The sequence below is a fragment of the Oncorhynchus mykiss genome, chromosome 3 (genome assembly GCF_057628025.1).
Source record: "Oncorhynchus mykiss isolate SJ-2025 chromosome 3, ASM5762802v1, whole genome shotgun sequence".
Lineage (NCBI taxonomy): Eukaryota > Metazoa > Chordata > Actinopteri > Salmoniformes > Salmonidae > Oncorhynchus > Oncorhynchus mykiss.
Genome location: NC_143024.1, coordinates 84,469,483 through 84,490,839, shown reverse-complemented (window position 1 = coordinate 84,490,839; position 21,357 = coordinate 84,469,483). Strand labels below are relative to the sequence as shown.

The window sequence follows — 21,357 nt, the reverse complement described above, 5'->3', positions numbered from 1 at the left end:
AGAGAGATCCTTGATGAAAACCTGGTCCAGAGCGCTCAGAACCTCAGGCTGGGGCGAAGGTTCACCTTCCAACAGAACAATGACCCTAAGCACACAGCTAAGACAACGCAGGAGTGGCTTCGGGACAAGTCTCTGAGTGTCCTTTAGTGGCCCAGCAAGAGCCCGGACTTGAACCAGATCTAACATCTCTGGAGAGACATGAAAATAGCTGTGCAGCAACGCTCAGCATCCAACTTGACAGAGCTTGAGAGGATCTGCAGAGAATGGGAGAAACTCCCCAAATACAAGAAGACTCAAGGCTGTAATCGCTACCTAAGGTGCTTCAACAAAGTACTGTGTAAAGGATCTGAATACTTATGTAAATGTGAGTTCAGTTTAATATTTTTAACAAATTTGCAAAAAATTCTAAAAACCTGTTTTTGCTTTGTCATTATGGGGTATTGTATGTAGATTGATGAGGGTAATTTAATCCATTTTAGAATAAGGCTGTAAAGTAACAAAATGTGGAAGAAGTCAAGGGGTCTGAATACTGCACGGTATATATTTTCAGACCCCCTGGGCCCGTGGAACCCTGGTTGAATACCACAGGTTTACACCACTCATTCCCAAACTATTATATGAAAACAGAACATACAAAACGTAGACAAATTGACAACAAAAAGCGGAATTAATATGAATAGATACAATAAATCATTATGTTCCATATCAGTCATTAAAGACAGGCTGGGGAGAGAAATCCCTCCTACTCCATCTTTCTAATTTCCTTTTTTTAACTCTTCATCTCTCGCTCCTCATTCGTTCAGTAACTCCCTGCTCAGTCTGAAGGTGGTGGGCAGGCAGAAGCATGCATGATGTCCCAATTTACACTGCTATAAATAAATAACCCTGACAGGGAGCGACAGAGAGTGAGATGAGACAGATGAAAGTGAGAGGATAGAGACGAAAATACTTGAGGGGTGCTCTTGATCCTAAACCAAGTAATTATCACTTGTCTCATCTTAACCCAGAGGCTTGTTATCAGTCACTAGTCTCATCTTAACCCAGAGGCTTGTTATCAGTCACTAGTCTCATCTTAACCCAGAGGCTTGTTATCAGTCACTAGTCTCATCTTAACCCAGAGGCTTGTTATCAGTCACTAGTCTCATCTTAACCCGGAGGCTTGTTATCAGTCACTAGTCTCATCTTAACCCGGAGGCTTGTTATCAGTCACTAGTCTCATCTTAACCCAGAGGCTTGTTATCAGTCACTAGTCTCATCTTAACCCGGAGGCTTGTCAGTAGAGCAGTACAACAACGTGTTCATGCAGTAAGATCACCCTTCTCTCTCCCTCACCACACCCAAACACAAAAACAACTCTGAGGCTAAACTAAATGAAGGGCAACAAAAGAGAAGGCATCACAGAAGCCTCATCAGAGGAGATGTCCACAGAAGCCTCATCAGAGGAGATGTCTACAGAAGCCTCATCAGAGGAGATGTCAACAGAAGCCTCATCAGAAGAGATGTCAACAGAAGCCTCATCAGAGGAGATGTCTACAGAAGCCTCATCAGCGGAGATGTCTACAGAAGCCTCATCAGAGGAGATGTCTACAGAAGCCTCATCAGAGGAGATGTCTACAGAAGCCTCATCAGAGGAGATGTCTACAGAAGCCTCATCAGAGGAGATGTCTACAGAAGCCTCATCAGAGGAGATGTCTACAGAAGCCTCATCAGAGGAGATGTCTACAGACGCCTCATCAGAGGAGATGTCTACAGAAGCCTCATCAGAGGAGATGTCTACAGAAGCCTCATCAGAAGATCAGAGCCTCTACCTCCAAGACAAACCTGACATAGAGCCTTGAAAGACCATGTCGACAGGTAACACACACGCACATACAGAAAAAGGAGAAATTGTTGTTTTCTTCAGTCTCTGGGTCCATCTGGAACAACCTCATACTGAAGAGTCACTGGGCTTTGATGAGACAAGAGACAGAGGGGACACAGTGTTGTGTGTTTGTTCCAAACTGCCAATCTGTGTTCACAACCCTTTATAATACGGTCTGTCCTTCCTAAAGCCTGTCTAGTCACTGGGAAGTCCCCAATTTTATACACTCTGCTCGCCTTACTTCCCAGTCCTTGACCCGGCTCATCCTCCTAAACCCTTTCTAACACACAACCCACACACAAAAACACCCACCCTGACCATAATCATCTTAAAAGGTTTTTACTCACCATTTATATGGAGAACCGATGCTACCGAGCTAGTTCCAGCTGGCTAACGTCAGCTACTATCCATGCTAGCATGTAATTACATTCCAAACCAAGTGCTGGCGCTGGTGATCTACTATGTACACAAAGAAGAAACCATATAAATTAATTTAGAAAAACGGCATTTCCTCTTTTCCTGTGTGTTTGGTAGTGGTAGTCGAGCGAGCGCAGTAGCAGTTTTCCATTGTTTTTCGTTAGTGCAGTAATACCTACATATTGCAGTAATACCCTCAAGGACAATGTTACGACTCATTTGTGGCCCAAAAACGAAAAGCTAGCTCTGAAGTGGGACCAGTTTGTCCGGTTGAAGCGAGCGGCTTGGAGTATTGGAACAGTATGTGGTGCTTATTTCACTCCAGAGGACTTCGATGGCTTAGTATGTATAACCAGCGGAAGGCAGGATTAGGTATGCGACTGACTGAAACCAGGTGCTGGGCCGAGTGTAAATGTGAAGCCTGCAACCTGTATTTCCTACCGACCTACCGGTATCGCGAGTGTCAGCAGTGATGGCGATAAATCGGTTAAATTCAGTGTAGATTTACCTCACTATTTCACTATTGGATTAGCTGACTCTCCCTCGGTTGGTGAAACGGCCTCTCCCTCTGAAGGCCTCTCCTTGGCTCTTCTGTGACTTTGGTAGTTAACTCAGCTGTCAATCGGTAATTCTCCACTCTCTCTACTTTGTATCTGCTGGATTTTTGTTGTTGTTGTGTTCTGTTGGTTGGGGCCTGTGCTCCACTAGTTGTTTCCTTGGCTCACTACTTAGCTATGTTGACCGTGGTGGTTGGCTAACTAGGCTAGTTAGCTGACTAGGCTAGCTAGTAGGTTAAAATGACGAACTTAAAGCCTCCGGAATGGCGCAGCGATGTCGCTAGCAGGCTGGTAGGGGTAACGCTAGCAGGCTGGTAGGGGTAACGCTAGCAGGCTGGTAGGGGTAACGCTAGCAGGCTGGTAGGGGTAACGCTAGCAGGCCGGTAGGGGTAACGCTAGCAGGCCGGTAGGGGTAACGCTAGCAGGGCGGTAGGGGTAACGTTAGCAGGCCGGTAGGGGTAACGTTAGCAGGCCGGTAGGGGTAACGTTAGCAGGCCGGTAGGGGTAACGTTAGCAGGCCGGTAGGGGTAACGTTAGCAGGCCGGTAGGGGTAACGTTAGCAGGCCGGTAGGGGTAACGTTAGCAGGCCGGTAGGGGTAACGTTAGCAGGCTGGTAGGGGTGTTATTGCAAACATTTCGGCTTAATTTTAAGTTAAAAATGTGTAGTTATTTATGTTATAGGGAATTGGCTAGCTTGGCTGGGTCCTCCATATTACGTCACACCCTGCATTCTTTGGAATTCTGATCAGTTTTATGTTTAAAGTGAGGTGTAACTTTGTATTGGGAATTCTGATCCATATGTTACATGTGGTTATGTTTATGCTACCTAACCTTTAAAGAGAATGTGATATGGTGACTGGTGAGAATGGGGTCATGCTGTGTGGGATAATAAGGGACTGAGTGAGATTGGAGCCTAGCTTGGCCTCCCAGCTACAATGGAGGGACTAATCACTCATATCTATGCCTGAAGTAACCACACACACACACACACACACACACACACACACACACACACACGACTGTGCTGTGAGCTCAAAAGGTCCTGATGGGAGGCTGTAACACAACCTTACACGCTAGAGCAGAGAGAACACACTAGCTTAGAACAGGGCTGACAATACATGTATCAGCCAGGCCACAGGCCACGTAAGAACTGTTCTGCCAAAAGAAGCATGGACTGGGAGGGCGGCAAACAGAGGCAGTGTGTGTGTGTGTGTGTGTGCTTCTCACCTCCGGTGCGGCCCAGGCCGACATGGACAGCGGGGTGCAGGCTGCCCTCATTGTTGAGCAGGTGAGGCAGGTGGTGGTAGATGTTTGGCACCTGGAGAGGCTTCCTACTGGCCAGCTCCTTCAGCAGCTTCTGGGTCTCATCTGATACAGGAAGGAATCATAGAGTTACAACTGGTAGAATAGTTGAGAAAAGGGGACCATCTCACTCTCCCAGAAGCTTGGCTGTTGTGTTAAAACCCGCCAATTCAGACAAAAAGAGGGTAATGGGTCTGCACTCAGAAAGATGTCGCATAAAGATCACTTCATTTTTAGAATGTTGTATTATTTCACTGCATTGGGTACACAGACGTTATGGCTTTGCAGTCTTCTTCAGTGTGTAGGTACAATTTGATCTTCATTCAAAACAGAATTTGTAAAGAAAAACTGATGAGTAGCTGGTGCTTCAAAATCAGGCTTGACGTTCATCTGCCAATCAGGGATGTGGCTTTTCTGGTCTACCTGTATACAAGTTAGTTACAAAGAAATACAGAGTTATAGGGTAAGCTGGCACGAAGGGCAATTCATCAATCAGTTGACTTACAGTAGCAGTCAAAAGTTTTAGAACACCTAGTCATTCAAGGGTTTTTCTTTATTTTTACTATTTTCTACATTGTAGAATAAAAAACTATGAAATAACACATGGAATTATGTAGTAACCCCCCTCCCCCTCAAAGTAGCCACCCTTTGCCTTGATGACAGCTTTGCAGACTCTTGGAATTCTCTCAACCAGCTTCACCTGGAATGCTTTTCCAACAGTCTTGAAGGAGTTCCCACACTTGTTGGCTGCTTTTTCTTCACTCTGCGGTCCAACTCATCCCAAACCATCTCAATTAGATGAAGGTCGGTTGATTGAAGTCCAGGTCATCTGATGCAGTAGTCCATCACTCTCTTTCTTGGTCAAATAGCCCTTACACAACCTGGAAGTGTGTTGGGTCTTTGTCCTGTTGAAAAACAGCTTCACGGTGGGAACCACACATGCAGAGATCATCCGTTCACCTATTCTGCGTCTCACAAAGACATGGCGGTTAGAACCAAAAATCTCAAATTTGGACTCATCAGACCAAAGGAATGATTTCCAACAGTCTAATGTCCATTGCTCGTGTTTCTTGGCCCAAGCAAGTCTCTTCTTCTTATTGGTGTCCTTTGGTAGTCGTTTCGTTGCAGCAATTCAACCATGAAGGCCTGATTCACTCAGTCTCCTCTGAACAGTTGATGTTGAGATGTGTCTGTTACTTGAACTCGGTGAAGCATTTATTTGGGCTGCAATTTCTGAGGCTGGTAACTCTAATGAACTTATCCTCTGCAGCGGAGGTAACTCTGGGTCTTCCTTTGCTGTGGCGGTCCTCATGAGAGCCAGTTTCATCACAGCGCTTGATGTTTTTTGCGACTGCACTTAAAGAAACTTTCAAAGTTCTTGAAATGTTCAGGATTGACTGACTTTCATGTCTTAAAGTAATAATGGACTGTTGTTTCTCTTTGCTTATTTGAGCTGTTCTTGCATTAATATGGACTTGGTATTTTACCAAATAGGGCTATCTTCTGTATACCAGCTCGACCTTGTCACAACACAATGGATTGGCTCAAACGCACTGAGGAAATACATTTCACCAATTAACAAGGTATTCATTTAAATTAATTCCAGGTGACTTCCTCATGAGTAGGTGTGTCCAAACTTTTGACTGGTACTGTTGGTGTCTGCTCACTTGGATACATTATATCATTTCATGAGATAGATTACCACAAAGGACATCAGCATCAGCTGTTCATAAATATGTGGGACTGACTCAAACTACTTGCAAAATCTGCTATGGACAGTCTTCTTATGTAACAGTCTAAAATGTGGCCTATAGGAATGAGGTGAAATCTAGTTCTTTGTTTAAACCATGTGGAGATACAGAATTTAATTCATACATGTATATCCACATGTCTTCTCTTTGGAGTCATTTGTTGTCGTAATCACCTCTTTGTGTGGTGGATGAACGTTTTCAATCCAAACGCAACGCAATTCATTAATAAAATGATTTTGTTCTAGAAAGTTTCTCGCAACTGGCGAATTAGAAATTCATAGAGTTAAAACTGGTAGAACGGTTGAGAATCATAGCATTAGACTGGTAGAACGGTTGAGAATCATAGCATTAGAATGGTAGAACAGTTGAGAATCATAGAGTTAAAACTGATAGAACAGTTGAGAATCATAGAGTTAAAACTGGTAGAACGGTTGAGAATCATAGAGTTAAAACTGGTAGAACAGTTGAGAATCATAGCATTAGACTGGTAGAGCGGTTGAGAATCATAGCATTAGACTGGTAGAACAGTTGAGAATCATAGCATTAGACTGGTAGAGCGGTTGAGAATCATAGAGTTAAAACTGGTAGAACGGTTGAGAATCATAGCATTAGACTGGTAGAACAGTTGAGAATCATAGCATTAGACTGGTAGAACAGTTGAGAATCATAGCATTAGACTGGTAGAGCGGTTGAGAATCATAGCATTAGACTGGTAGAGCGGTTGAGAATCATAGAGTTAAAACTGGTAGAACAGTTGAGAATCATAGCATTAGACTGGTAGAGCGGTTGAGAATCATAGCATTAGACTGGTAGAACGGTTGAGAATCACAGCATTAGACTGGTAGAACGGTTGAGAAAAACAGTCATTGAATTAGCAGAATGTTTGAGAAAAAACTGAATCATAGAAGCAGAACGAGTAGAACAATTCCATTCAGAGCAAAGTCCCGGGTGGAGGGGAGGATTAGAGCATGATGTTAATTATAATTCAAGTCTAGCATGACTAAAGGCCTGGTTAGGATGGAGATGGTCTGAAGCCTGAGAGCAGCAGTAAGACTAAGGGGGCAGGCACTATTAGATAGGAGGAGAACTGAATGATCCAGTCAATTATCTCTTCTACATTAATGGCAGAGTACCCAAAGGGGGGATTCAGCTTGAATGGGTCTTTTTGTGTGTGTATATTGTGATGGGTAACCTGAGAAGCTGGTAAATGTAGATCCATCCTGGGTGTGTCGGTGTGTGTAGATCCATCATGGGTGGATGGATGGGGGTGTGTGTGTACCTGAGAAGTTGGTGAGAGCGTCCTTGCTGCCGTTGGTCTCAGCGATGACCCGTCTGAACTGCTCCAGGATGTTGTTGAGCTCTGAGGAGCGCTGCAGGGTCCGATGCTCGGCCACACGGAGGCGCTCTTTCAGGGCATGGAACTCCCTCTGGTACGCTACCAACTTCTCTATAGGGACAGAGAGGGGGACGGAGAGGGGACGGAGAGGGGGACGGAGAGGGGGACGGAGAGGGGGACAGAGAGAGGGGGACAGAGAGGGGGACAGAGAGGGGGACAGAGAGAGGGGGACGGAGAGGGGGACGGAGAGAGGAATAGAGAGGGATAGAGAGAGGGATAGAGAGAGGGACAGAGAGAGGGACAGAGAGAAGGGGGGTTAGATCTTCTGCTCATTATTCCAACAATGTGTCCCAGAGTAGGCTAATAGTCATGTAACGTGTTCTAATACAAAATAGAATATGAAGTGCTGTTAGAACCTTCCAAACTGTTCTGTGAGCGGGCAGTACACTTCTCCCTTAGCAGTGCTTGACCTCTATGCATCTTCAGAACATGACCTCAATGTGATTTACAGTAACAACAACCAATACAAGCAATAAACCCTGTGACAAAAGTTTGCTCTGAGACCCAATCTGTCTCTGCTTCAGGCTGGCATACTCTATTTTCTAGATTGAAAACACACATAGCTATTGAGTTGTTAAAAGTGTCTGTTGTTATGGATGACCCTGCTCCTAAACCGCTTCCCCCTTGAGGATAACATGTTTACAGCAAATGGGACACCAAACAAAGAGCTCTCTCCCTCTCTCCCCAGGACTAGAGCATGTGGGGGAGGGGTGGAGAGGAACCTTGTCATCCTCAGTGCAGTGACAACCACTTCCTCTCTTCTCTTCCCCTTATTGCCCGTTCTCTACCTCCTTTTCATCTCTTACACCCTACCTATCTATTCCCTCTTCCTCCGGTCGCTCATCTCGCTCCTCCTCTCTTCCCTCTTCCTCCAGTCACTCATCTCGCTCCTCCTCTCTTCCCTCTTCCTCCAGTCACTCATCTCGCTCCTCCTCTTCCCTCTTCCTCCAGTCACTCATCTCGCTCCTCCTCTTCCCTCTTCCTCCAGTCACTCATCTCGCTCCTCCTCTTCCCTCTTCCTCCAGTCACTCATCTCGCTCCTCCTCTCTTCCCTCTTCCTCCAGTCACTCATCTCGCTCCTCCTCTCATTCCTCTTCCTCCGGCCACTCATCTCGCTCCTCCTCTTCCCTCTTCCTCCAGTCACTCATCTCGCTCCTCCTCTCTTCCCTCTTCCTCCAGTCACTCATCTCGCTCCTCCTCTCTTCCCTCTCCCTCCAGTCACTCATCTCGCTCCTCCTCTCTTCCCTCTTCCTCCGGTCACTCATCTCGCTCCTCCTCTCATTCCTCTTCCTCCAGTCACTCATCTCGCTCCTCCTCTCTTCCCTCTTCCTCCAGTCACTCATCTCGCTCCTCATCTCTTCCCTCTTCCTCCGGTCACTCATCTCGCTCCTCCTCTCTTCCCTCTTCTTCCGGTCACTCATCTCGCTCCTCCTCTCATTCCTCTTCCTCCGGTCACTCATCTCGCTCCTCCTCTCATTCCGTCCCCCCTCCTTTACCTCTTCTCCTCACTGTATTTCCCAGTACCCTCCTCCCTTCCTCTACCCCTCTACCCTCTACCCCCCCTAATGCTCTCTACATCCCCCTTCCCTCCAGTGCCATCCTGTCATAATTGTCAGTGTGATTCATGTGAAGGTGGTTAATTTATTCAGTGATGAGGGTGGGGTGGGGCAGGACAGGGTCACTGACAAGCCTCAAACTGTCCTTACACACACACACACACACACACACTTATTATTCTTTCCACCAGCATCCCACTTGACCCAACGCTCTTTCCACAAGAATACAGTCACACAATAATAACATTGCAGCACAACTCACCGACTAATGACATTATTGTTCGCTTGCATGCTGTGTGTGTCATCTCACACCCATACTCAACCCACAATATCCGGTCTCACACCCATACTCAACCCACAATATCCGGTCTCACACCCATACTCAACCCACAATATACGGTCTCACACCCATACTCAACCCACAATATCCAGTCTCACACCCATACTCAACCCACAATATACGGTCTCACACCCATACTCAACCCACAATATCCGGTCTCACACCCATACTCAACCCACAATATCCGGTCTCACACCCATACTCAACCCACAATATACGGTCTCACACCCATACTCAACCCACAATATCCGGTCTCACACCCATTCTCAACCCACAGTATCCGGTCTCACACCCATACTCAACCCACAATATCCGGTCTCACACCCATACTCAACCCACAATATCCGGTCTCACACCCATTCTCAACCCACAGTATCCGGTCTCACACCCATACTCAACCCACAGTATCCGGTCTCACACCCATACTCAACCCACAATATACGGTCTCACACCCATACTCAACCCACAATATACGGTCTCACACCCATACTCAACCCACAATATACGGTCTCACACCCATACTCAACCGAAAATATCCAGTCTCACACCCATACTCAACCCACAATATACGGTCTCACACCCATACTCAACCCACAGTATCCGGTCTCACACCCATACTCAACCCACAATATTCGGTCTCACACCCATACTCAACCCACAATATCCGGTCTCACACCCATACTCAACCCACAGTATCCGGTCTCACACCCATACTCAACCCACAATATCCGGTCTCACACCCATAATCAACCCACAATATACGGTCTCACACCAATACTCAACCCACAATATCCGGTCTCACACCCATACTCAACCCACAGTATCCGGTCTCACACCCATACTCAACCCACAGTATCCGGTCTCACACCCATACTCAACCCACAGTATCCGGTCTCACACCCATACTCAACCCACAATATACGGTCTTACACCCATACTCAACCCACAAAATACGGTCTTACACCCATACTCAACCCACAATATACGGTCTTACACCCATACTCAACGCACAATATACGGTCTTACACCCATACTCAACCCACAGTATCCGGTCTCACACCCATACTCAACCCACAATATACGGTCTTACACCCATACTCAACCCACAATATACGGTCTCACACCCATACTCAACCCACAATATACGGTCTCACACCCATACTCAACCCACAATATCCGGTCTCACACCCATACTCAACCCACAGTATCCGGTCTCACACCCATACTCAACCCACAGTATCCGGTCTCACACCCATACTCAACCCACAATATACGGTCTTACACCCATACTCAACCCACAATATACGGTCTTACACCCATACTCAACCCACAGTATCCGGTCTCACACCCATACTCAACCCACAATATCTGGTCTCACACCCATACTCAACCGAAAATATCCAGTCTCACACCCATTCTCAACCCACAATATCCTGTCTCACACCCATACTCAACCCACAATATCCGGTCTCACACCCATACTCAACCCACAGTATCCAGTCTCACACCCATACTCAACCCACAATATCCGGTCTCACACCCATACTCAACCCACAGTATCCGGTCTCACACCCATACTCAACCCACAGTATCCAGTCTCACACCCATACTCAACCCACAATATCCAGTCTCACACCCATACTCAACCCACAATATCCCCTCCCACTCCACCAGTAACACTCAGTCACCGATTCATGCAGCTGACGGTGTGATCATGACTGTTAATAAGGGACCGTATTAGTGTATATGTGTTGCAATATTTATGTGGATGTGGGTGGCTGAGTTAACTTGCTGCTGAAATGTTCTCTTTATTACCCTCTACCCCCTTCTCTCTCGCCCTCTCCATCCTCCCTCTTTCTTTTAGTGTCCTCTGGAGAACCAGGCATCTCTGCAAAAGGCAATACCCTGTATAGGGGCAGGGGACTGGTACAATTCCCATACAACATGTTGAGACGGGCACAATCAAAATAAACCAAGACATTCATTAGAGCTTTGTTGTGTCATACCCAATTAGAGTGAAAATGGAGAATGTGTGTGATGCTGAGAGCATGTGTGGAGAGAGAAATAAAGAGATCTGATCCCCAGGGGTCTCATTTATTAACTGTGCAAACAAACAAAATATGCCCCAAAACATACAGTTGAAGTCAGAAGTTTACATACACTTAGGTTGGAGTCATTAAAACTCATTTTTCAACCACTCCACAAGTTTCTTGTTAACAAACTATAGTTTTTGGCAAGTCGGTTAGGACATCTATTTTGTGCATGACACAAGTCATTTTTCCAACAATTGTTTACAGACAGATTATTTCACTTATATTTCACTGTATCACAATTCCAGTGGGTCAGAAGTTCACATACACTAAGTTGACTGTGCCTTTAAACAGCTTGGAGAATTCCAGAAAATTATGTCATTTGGAGGTTGGAGGTGTACCTGTGGATGTACTTCAAGGCCTACCTTCAAATTCTGTGCCTCTTCGCTTGACATCATGGGAAAATCAAAAGAAATCAGCCAAGACCTCAGAAAAGAAATTGGAGACCTCCACAAGTCTGGTTCATCCTTGGGAGCAATTTCCAAACGTCTGAAAGTACCACGTTCATCTGTACAAACATTAGTACGCAAATATAAACACCATGGGACCACACAGCCGTCATACCGCTCAGGAAGAAGACGCGTTCTGTCTCCTAGAGATGAACGTACTTTGGTGCAAAAAGTGAAATTCAATCCCAGAACAACAGCAAAGGTCCTTGTGAAGATGCTGGAGGAAACAGGTACACAGGTATCTATATCCACAGTAAAACGAGTCCTATATCGACATAACCTGAAAGGCCAATCAGCAAGGAAGAAGCCACTGTTCCAAAACCGCCATAAAAAAGCCAGACTAGGGTTTGAAACTGCACATTGGGACAAAGATCGTACTTTTTGGAGAAATGTCCTCTGGTCTGATGAAACAAAAATAGAACTGTTTGGCCATAATGACCATCGTTATGTTTGGAGGAAAAAGGGGGAGGCTTGCAAGCCGAAGAACACCATCCCAATCGTGAAGCTCGGGGGTGGCAGCATCATGTTGTGGGGGTGCTTTGCTGAAGGAGGGACTGGTGCACTTCACAAAATAGAAGGCATCATGAGGTAGGACAATTATGTGGATATATTGAAGCAACATCTCAAGACATCAGTCAGGACGTTAAAGCTTGGTCGCAAATGGGTCTTCCAAATGGACAATGACCCCAAGCATACTTCCAAAGCTGTGGCAAAATGGCTTAAGGACAACAAAGTCAAGGTATTGGCGTGGCCATCACAAAGCCCTGACCTCAATCCTGTAGAAAATTTGTGAGCAGAACTGAGAAAGCGTGTGCGAGCAAGGAGGCCTACAAACCTGTCTCAGTTACATCAGTTACACCAAGTTAAAGTTCCAAACGTCTTCCAATTAAAATGATGGAGGCCACTGTGTTCTTGGGGACCTTCAATGCTGCAGATTTTTTTTGGTACACTTCCCCAGATCTGTGCCTCAACACAATCCTGTGTCATGACTCTCCTGTGAAGCTCCAAAGATCAGGTTTACAATGGATCTGACTTCCACCAGACCCCTCTCACCCGCAGAGGAGGGATTGATGTGGGGGTTTTATGACACCTCATGCCAATTGTAAATTGTATGCAGCAGAGGACTCTTTTAGATCTTCAGTAGTGGTGATTGGAATCTCTTTGTGTGTTATCATTTAGTTAGTTAGTAAATAAACAATTAAATCAATGTGTGGTACAGAATGATCAGTAACGCTAGGGTTTGTGCAGATGCAAGGAGTATGCGACATTCAGAATTATGAGACTGATATGCGGTAATGATAAATAAATTACTTATCAATAGATATCTTATATATCATCTAGAGTTTAATTCGGGAGATGGTAACTCGTTAAACTTATTCCGTGGTGCCCCAAATCCTAATGAGTTAATTGTTACATGATTAATTTAATCAAGTAACAATTAAAAACATAGTTGATTCGATACATAAGTCATCAGATTAATGAAAGTCACATTATGACACCTGTCTCTGAGCTCTATGTACAAATTCCTTTGACCACATGGCTTGGTTTTTGCTCTGATATGCACTGTGGGACCTTATGTAGACAGGTGTGTGCCTTTCCAAATCATGTCCAATCAATTGAATTTACCACAGGTTGTCACGGATTCCCCCGGTACTGCTGCTCATACCGTTCACCAGCTCCGGAGGTCTACGTCACCGACCTTCTAGGCTTCACTGAACTGGATCATTACCACCAACCCCGGACTGTCTTGTCTCATTACGCACACCTGGTTCCCATTCCTCCTGATTAGTATGTGTATGTACAGTGCCTTGCGAAAGTATTCGGCCCCCTTGAACTTTGCGACCTTTTGCCACATTTCAGGCTTCAAACATAAAGATATAAAACTGTATTTTTTTGTGAAGAATCAACAACAAGTGGGACACAATCATGAAGTGGAACGACATTTATTGGATATTTCAAACTTTTTTAACAAATCAAAAACTGAAAAATTGGGCGTGCAAAATTATTCAGCCCCTTTACTTTCAGTGCAGCAAACTCTCTCCAGAAGTTCAGTGAGGATCTCTGAATGATCCAATGTTGACCTAAATGACTAATGATGATAAATACTTCCACCTGTGTGTAATCAAGTCTCCGTATAAAAGCACCTGCACTGTGATAGTCTCAGAGGTCCGTTAAAAGCGCAGAGAGCATCATGAAGAACAAGGAACACACCAGGCAGGTCCGAGATACTGTTGTGAAGAAGTTTAAAGCCGGATTTGGATACAAAAAGATTTCCCAAGCTTTAAACATCCCAAGGAGCACTGTGCAAGCGATAATATTGAAATGGAAGGAGTATCAGACCACTGCAAATCTACCAAGACCTGGCCGTCCCTCTAAACTTTCAGCTCATACAAGGTGAAGACTGATCAGAGATGCAGCCAAGAGGCCTATGATCACTCTGGATGAACTGCAGAGATCTACAGCTGAGGTGGGAGACTCTGTCCATAGGACAACAATCAGTCGTATATTGCACAAATCTGGCCTTTATGGAAGAGTGGCAAGAAGAAAGCCATTTCTTAAAGATATCCATAAAAAGTGTTGTTTAAAGTTTGCCACAAGCCACCTGGGAGACACACCAAACATGTGGAAGAAGGTGCTCTGGTCAGATGAAACCAAAATTGAACTTTTTGGCAACAATGTAAAACATTATATTTGGCGTAAAAGCAACACAGCTGAACACACCATCCCCACTGTCAAACATGGTGGTGGCAGCATCATGGTTTGGGCCTGCTTTTCTTCAGCAGGGACAGGGAAGATGGTTAAAATTGATGGGAAGATGGATGGAGCCAAATACAGGACCATTCTGGAAGAAAACCTGATGGAGTCTGCAAAAGACCTGAGACTGGAACGGAGATTTGTCTTCCAACAAGACAATGATCCAAAACATAAAGCAAAATCTACAATGGAATGGTTCAAAAATAAACATATCCAGGTGTTAGAATGGCCAAGTCAAAGTCCAGACCTGAATCCAATCGAGAATCTGTGGAAAGAACTGAAAACTGCTGTTCACAAATGCTCTCCATCCAACCTCACTGAACTCGAGCTGTTTTGCAAGGAGGAATGGGAAAAAATGTCAGTCTCTCGATGTGCAAAACTGATAGAGACATACCCCAAGCGACTTACAGCTGTAATCGCAGCAAAAGGTGGCGCTACAAAGTATTAACTTAAGGGGGCTGAATAATTTTGCACGCCCAATTTTTCAGTTTTTGATTTGTTAAAAAAGTTTGAAATATCCAATAAATGTCGTTCCACTTCATGATTGTGTCCCACTTGTTGTTGATTTTTCACAAAAAAATACAGTTTTATATCTTTATGTTTGAAGCCTGAAATGTGGCAAAAGGTCGCAAAGTTCAAGGGGGCCGAATACTTTCGCAAGGCACTGTATGTGCCCTCTGTTCCCCATAGTGCTTGACGGTTATTGTTACCATGTCCATTGGTCCTGTGAGTGAGTACCTGTGCTGTTATTTCGGCTTCCATGATACGTGTTATTGTGCACTTGTTTCAAGGGTCTCGTCCCGTGTATTGTTTAGAGGTTTACACCTCGCTCTTTTGTTTGGGTGGAGAAAATAAACCCCGCTATTACGTATTCCTGCGCCTGTCTCCAATCATCATGCACCTCAGCTCAATTTCAACTCTCATAGCAAATACTTATGTAAATAAGCTATTTCTATTTTTAATACATTTGAAACATTTTCTAAAAACCTGTTTGTCATTATGGGGTATTGTCTGTAGATTCAGGGGGGGGGGGAACAATTGAATTAATTTTAGAATAAGGCTGTAACATAACAATGTGGAAAAAGTCAAGGGGTCTGAATACTTTCCAAATGCACTGTACCCCTTCTTTCTCCATCGACAAACACAGGCTACACAGACCAATGGACTTATGCTCCAGCAGATGAGCATCACCCAGTCACAACCATGAGAATGACAGAGGAAATGACACCACCCTATGAGGCATGGCTAGGGCTGTTGTAGTGACTGTATTACTGCCACACCAGCAGTCATGAGTCATGGCCGCAGTCACTGTAATCTCATTTTATGCGCTCGGAACATGCGTTGGTAGTACCCAACTTGCTAATGGCCTGGTACTCAGGGCTCCATCGTCCCTCTAACCACTCTGACAGTAATACAAATGCAATCAAAAATCAAATCAAACATTTATCATCAAAACAGTACCGTGTTTCTAAATAAAAATACAAAATAATTGTTTTTTGCCTCACTGTGATGATACATTTCAAGAAAGAAGTTCAACACAAGGTTGAGTGGAAAACATGGTCATTGTAGATGTTGTTTCAAAGTCTAACACAATAAAATGGGTTGCGCTTTCTAAGGTGATTCACTCAAAACACCATATGCATATTAGAATGCATATACACAAGACCAAGCCCAAAATGTAATTCATTTTCATTAAAATACTTATTGGGCCGTTATACAATACATAGCCTACCTCATATTACACACAGCAGAAAAACATAAAACAAAACTGGTTTAAGATGTCTTTGGTACATGATTGGTCTAGCCCAGTGGTTCCCAAAATGTTTACAGTTCCGTAACCCTTCAAACATTCAACCTCCAGCTGTACCCCCTCTAGCTCCAGGGTCAGCGCACACTCAAATGTTTGTTTTTTTGCCATCATTGTAAGCTTGCCACACACACACTATACGATATTTTGAATAAACATAAGAATGACTGAGTTTTTGTCACAACCCGGCTCATGGGAAGTGACAAAGAGCTCTTATAGGACCAGGGCACAAATAAGAATCAATACATTTTGCTCTTTATTTAACCATCTTACATATAAAACCTTATTTGTTCATTGAAAATTGTGAATAACTCACCACAGGTTAATGAAAAGGGTGTGCTTGAAAGAATGCACATAACTCTGCAATGTTGGGTTGTATTGGAGAGAGTCTCGGTCTTAAATCATTTTCCACACACAGTCTGTGCCTGTATTTAGTTTTCATGCTAGTGAGGGCAGAGAATCCACTCTCGCATAGGTACGCAGTTGCAAAGAGCTCCAACTTTTTAATCATAGCCTCAATTTTGTCCCGCACATTGAATATAGTTGCGGAGAGTCTCTGTAATCCTAGATTCAGATCATTCAGGTGAGAAAAAACATCCCCCAGATAGGCCAGTCGTGTGTAAAACTCGTCATCATTCAAGCGTTCAGACAAGTGAAAATTATGGTCAGTAAAGAAAACTTTAAGCTCGTCTCTCAATTTAAAAAAAAAACGTGTCGATACTTTGCACCTTGATAACCAGCACACTTCTGTATGTTGTAAAAAATCATTGCATAATGCAGAAAATACACGAGGGTTCAGGGGCCTTGCTTTAACAACATTAACCATTTTCACTGTAGTGTCCAAAACACATTTCAAGCTGTCAGGCATTTCCTTGGCAGTAAGAGCCTCTCGGTGGATGCTGCAGTGTACCCAAGTGGCGTCGGGAGCAACTGCTTACACACGTGTTACCACTCCACTATGTCTCCCTGTCATAGCTTTTGCGCCATCAGTACAGAATACCAACACATCTTGACCCCTATTTGAGGTCAAAAAGCTGTCCAGTACTTTAAAAATATCCTCTCCTGTTGTCCTGGTTTCCAGTGGTTTGCGGAAGAGGATGTCTTCCTTAATTGACCCCCCATAAACGTAACGAACATATACCAGGAGCTGTGCCAGGCCCTCCACGTCTGTTGACTCATCCAGCTGTAACACATATAATTCACTGGCTTGTATGCGAAGCAGTAAATGTTCCAAAACATCTCCTGCCATGTCACTGATGCGTTGTAAAACCGTGTTTGACGAAGACATTGTCTGTATAGTTTTTTTTGCCTTTTCCCTCAGCATGAGTATGAGGCTTGCCTGTCCTAGCCACTCAGTAGCTCACCATATAAGATGCTTCTAGTACCTTCTTATTAATGGTATCTGTTGCTTTTTATACGTCTTACTAATCGAAAGTAGTCTTAATTCTAGCTCAAAAAACTCCTGTGGCTTATTTTCCAAATTGGCATGTTTTGTTTCTAAATGTCTACACAAGAGTGAAGGTTTCATCAAGTTGTGAGATAGTACTTTTGCACATAATACACTGTGGCTGAGGAAAGACACGACTCCCAATATAAGTGAACCCTAAATCAATGAAGTTCTCATCATATTTGCGCGTCTTCGATGGTCCAACTTCTCTGTCTGTTGTTCGGTGCTTTCCCGGGTTAGGGGGCAGCAGCTCTTCGGCTGCATCAGATTCACAACTGTCAGTGTCCATGCTAGCTGGGCTAACAACAAATGTAGAATTACTGATGCTAGCATTGGATGTGCTCGTGGAAGCAGAACAACTTGTGTCGTCGACAGGTGCAGGTGTAGTACTGCTAGTAGTAGCAGGACTACCAGTAGAGCTGGTATGTGTCTCTATGGAAGCAGAACAACTTGTGTCATCGACAGGTGCAGGTGTAGTACTGCTGGTAGTAGCAGGACTACCAGTAGAGCTGGTATGTGTCTCTATGGGCCTTACCTTTATTTTAACCATTTATCAATTTTCGAGCAAACAGAATGAGCAGCAGCTACATATGAAGTGGAATTCCTGCGAGAGAGTAACGGTTAACGTGATTGGATGTTTATTATTTGACTAGGCTTCCTGTATTTGACATTGTGTTGTTATTTCGCTGAACACTAGATGGTTTAATTGTATTTTTGGCAGTGAAACGAGGCTACTCAGGCGAGAGAAGAAAAAAAACCTCCCCTAAATGTATAGCCCCGTTTGCAAATATAAATGGACTGTTTGAAAATGTGAAGAAATATTTGGCGTACCCGCAACGGCATTGCGTGTCCCCCCGTAGGCCAGTTTGGGCATACCTGGTCTAGCCTAAATTTAACACATTTTAGTAATCGCCTTTGAGTCTGGGCTATATTATTATGCATACTGGATGGACTGGTTGCCTAATGCCTAGACGCTCCAAACTCTTTATACAAGAGTCTGGGAGAGAACGTATAGGCCTAGGCGATGATGTTGCTTCACTGATTGTGCAAGACGGTTTACAGTTAGTCTACAATTACAGTACATTTGTATTTTATTTTGAATGGCTTAGTAAATAGGACATTTTTTAAATTTTCATAATTAATAGGCTGACGTGCGTTTCAATCTCCTCTCTCTCCTTCATTCCTTTCTCGAGCGCACAGAGAGGGGTTGTCAACAGTTTAATGACATGTGTTTTGTTGTGAAAACATGTTACTACTGATGTTCCTGAACAGATTTCCCTTGGTTTCACTGGGTAGCTGCAGGAACAGAGTTGGAGAGCCCATGGCATACAGAGTACTGGGTAGCTGCAGGAACAGAGTTGGAGAGCCCATGGCATACAGAGTACTGGGTAGCTGCAGGAACAGAGTTGGAGAGCCCATGGCATACAGAGTACTGGGTAGCTGCAGGAACAGAGTTGGAGAGCCCATGGCATACAGAGTACTGGGTAGCTGCAGGAACAGAGTTGGAGAGCCCATGGCATACAGAGTACTGGGTAGCTGCAGGAACAGAGTTGGAGAGCCCATGGCATACAGAGTACTGGGTAGCTGCAGGAACAGAGTTGGAGAGCCCATGGCATACAGAGTACTGGGTAGCTGCAGGAACAGAGTTGGAGAGCCCATGGCATACAGAGTACTGGGTAGCTGCAGGAACAGAGTTGGAGAGCCCATGGCATACAGAGTACTGGGTAGCTGCAGGAACAGAGTTGGAGAGCCCATGGCATACAGAGTTTGGGCGGATTATCACCTGTTACGCAGCAAGAGGCTGCATGCTCCTCAAACAGTGGTTGATGCCTGGAGTGAAATAACCTCAATAACCCGGCATGGAGTGAAATAACCACAATAACCTACCCGGCATGATTGAAAAACAAACCAGCAGGAAAGTGGCCTCCAAACACTATTAGAGTGCATATGGATGACATGTATTTTTACCCCTGTTCCTGCCCCAGTTCCTGCCCCTGTTCCTGCCCCGGTTCCTGCCCCGGTTCCTGCCCATTTGATAATGGACCATTATGAATCAAAACAAATTGTACATATTAGTAAAGACAATATTAAATTGAGAATAATCTGATGAGTGAAAATATGATCACTTGATGAGAGAACAGCGTATGGAGCCTGAGGCAAGGAACAGAGCGCCAGCTTTATTTGTGACTTTCTCAAGTCATCAATATCCTTTAGTCGCATCATGCAGCCGATATGTTTTGATTTATAAGACATTCTAAGGTTTGTATCATTCACAACTAAATTTTCCAAATAACTCTAAAACTAGCATATAGGACCTGTTTCAAATGAGGACTTTTACGCTCAACATGCCACTTCAAATGCACACTTGCTCTGAAATGGGAGAAATATAGATATTTTATTGAGCTAAGTTCAATATCAGTGCCTTCTGTCCCAATCGGGAAAGTAACTTTTTTTTGTGACTCTGTTCTCCAGCACTTTGGATTTGAAAGGATATAAATGACTATGAGGTTAAAGTGCAGACGGTCAGCTTTCATTTGAGTGTATTATCATCCATACCTGGTGAACGTTTAGAAATGAAAGCACTTTTTGTACATGTCGTATCTTTGGTCCCGTCTCCTTCACTCCTCTGTGCACCTTCCCATTTACACCAGAGATCTGTGTATAATGATGAGATGCACGTCTCCGCCCAAATAATGGGAGTCGTTGTCCCAAAGTCAGGAAGGCAGGTGACAAGCTTAGATCCAAAATAAACCCATAGAAACACATTGGGCTTATTTTGGACAGATTTAGATGAGTGAAACCTCTCACTTCACCTCTTCCTCTATGGTTTAAACACACACAAATCCCCTCCCCCTGCCTCTCACACCAACAAAGTTGACAAGCAGTTTCAACTCGCTATTTGCATTTGAGCTTCGGTCCAAAAGAATCGGTCATATGGACACCAGAACACATTGAGACATTATTTTACTGTAGTAAGGGGAAGTTAACGTGTCTAACAATACCCTTTTTATGTCTCAACTCTCAAAATGACCGCATAGCAGACTACTAAAACGAGAGTATAAATTAACATTGATTCTGGAAAATGCTCAGTTTGTCGGGCTCGGCATTGGCGTACCACTAGCAGCATTTTAACCAAAGACCGTTATACTAGCTGTCTAGTCTGTGTTTTAGAAATGTGCGATAAGCATAAAACATAATTATAAGGAATTGGCAACTCCTTCTCATTCTGGGAAATAAGGTAGGCCACTTGATTTAAACATCTGAACCAAGTGGACAGGCTAACATGCTTTTCAAACAGTTGGAGACGGACAGAAGGGCGTGTTCATAACAAATCAACTGTTCAACCTTGTTAGCAAACAGAGCCAAGTTGGCTACACTTGAAATATTAAGATTAGCTGGCTAATCACTAGAACGAGGGCTTGAGAGATTATTGTATAGATCGGTGTTCATTTTATATAGCCTAATACCTGCTACAAGAAGTTAACCTCTTGCACTTAGCCATCCCGGATCCGGGATCGTGAATACAGCCTCAAGCTCATTACCATAACGCAACGTTAACTATTATTAGTGAATGTGCATTATGCATGGTTCTAGATAAATTTGTAACAAAAAAGGTCATTTTCATAGACT

At 44.2% G+C, this 21,357-nt stretch overlaps 1 protein-coding gene across 2 annotated transcripts in view; it reads right to left on the bottom strand.

Moving 5' to 3' along the window:
• LOC110504700 (alpha-1,3-mannosyl-glycoprotein 4-beta-N-acetylglucosaminyltransferase A) overlaps positions 1-21,357 on the bottom strand; it is a 73,842-nt gene that overhangs the window by 40,826 nt on the left and 11,659 nt on the right. The window contains exons 2-3 of one of the 2 annotated variants that reach the window (XM_036975100.2): positions 7,168-7,335; positions 4,063-4,203 (exon numbers count right to left, since the gene is read on the bottom strand). In XM_036975100.2, the coding sequence (XP_036830995.1) occupies positions 4,063-4,203; positions 7,168-7,335 (309 nt within the window). Of the gene's footprint in view, positions 1-4,062; positions 4,561-7,167; positions 7,336-21,357 lie in introns of both variants that reach the window. The other variant, XM_090230329.1, reaches the window with a different exon arrangement.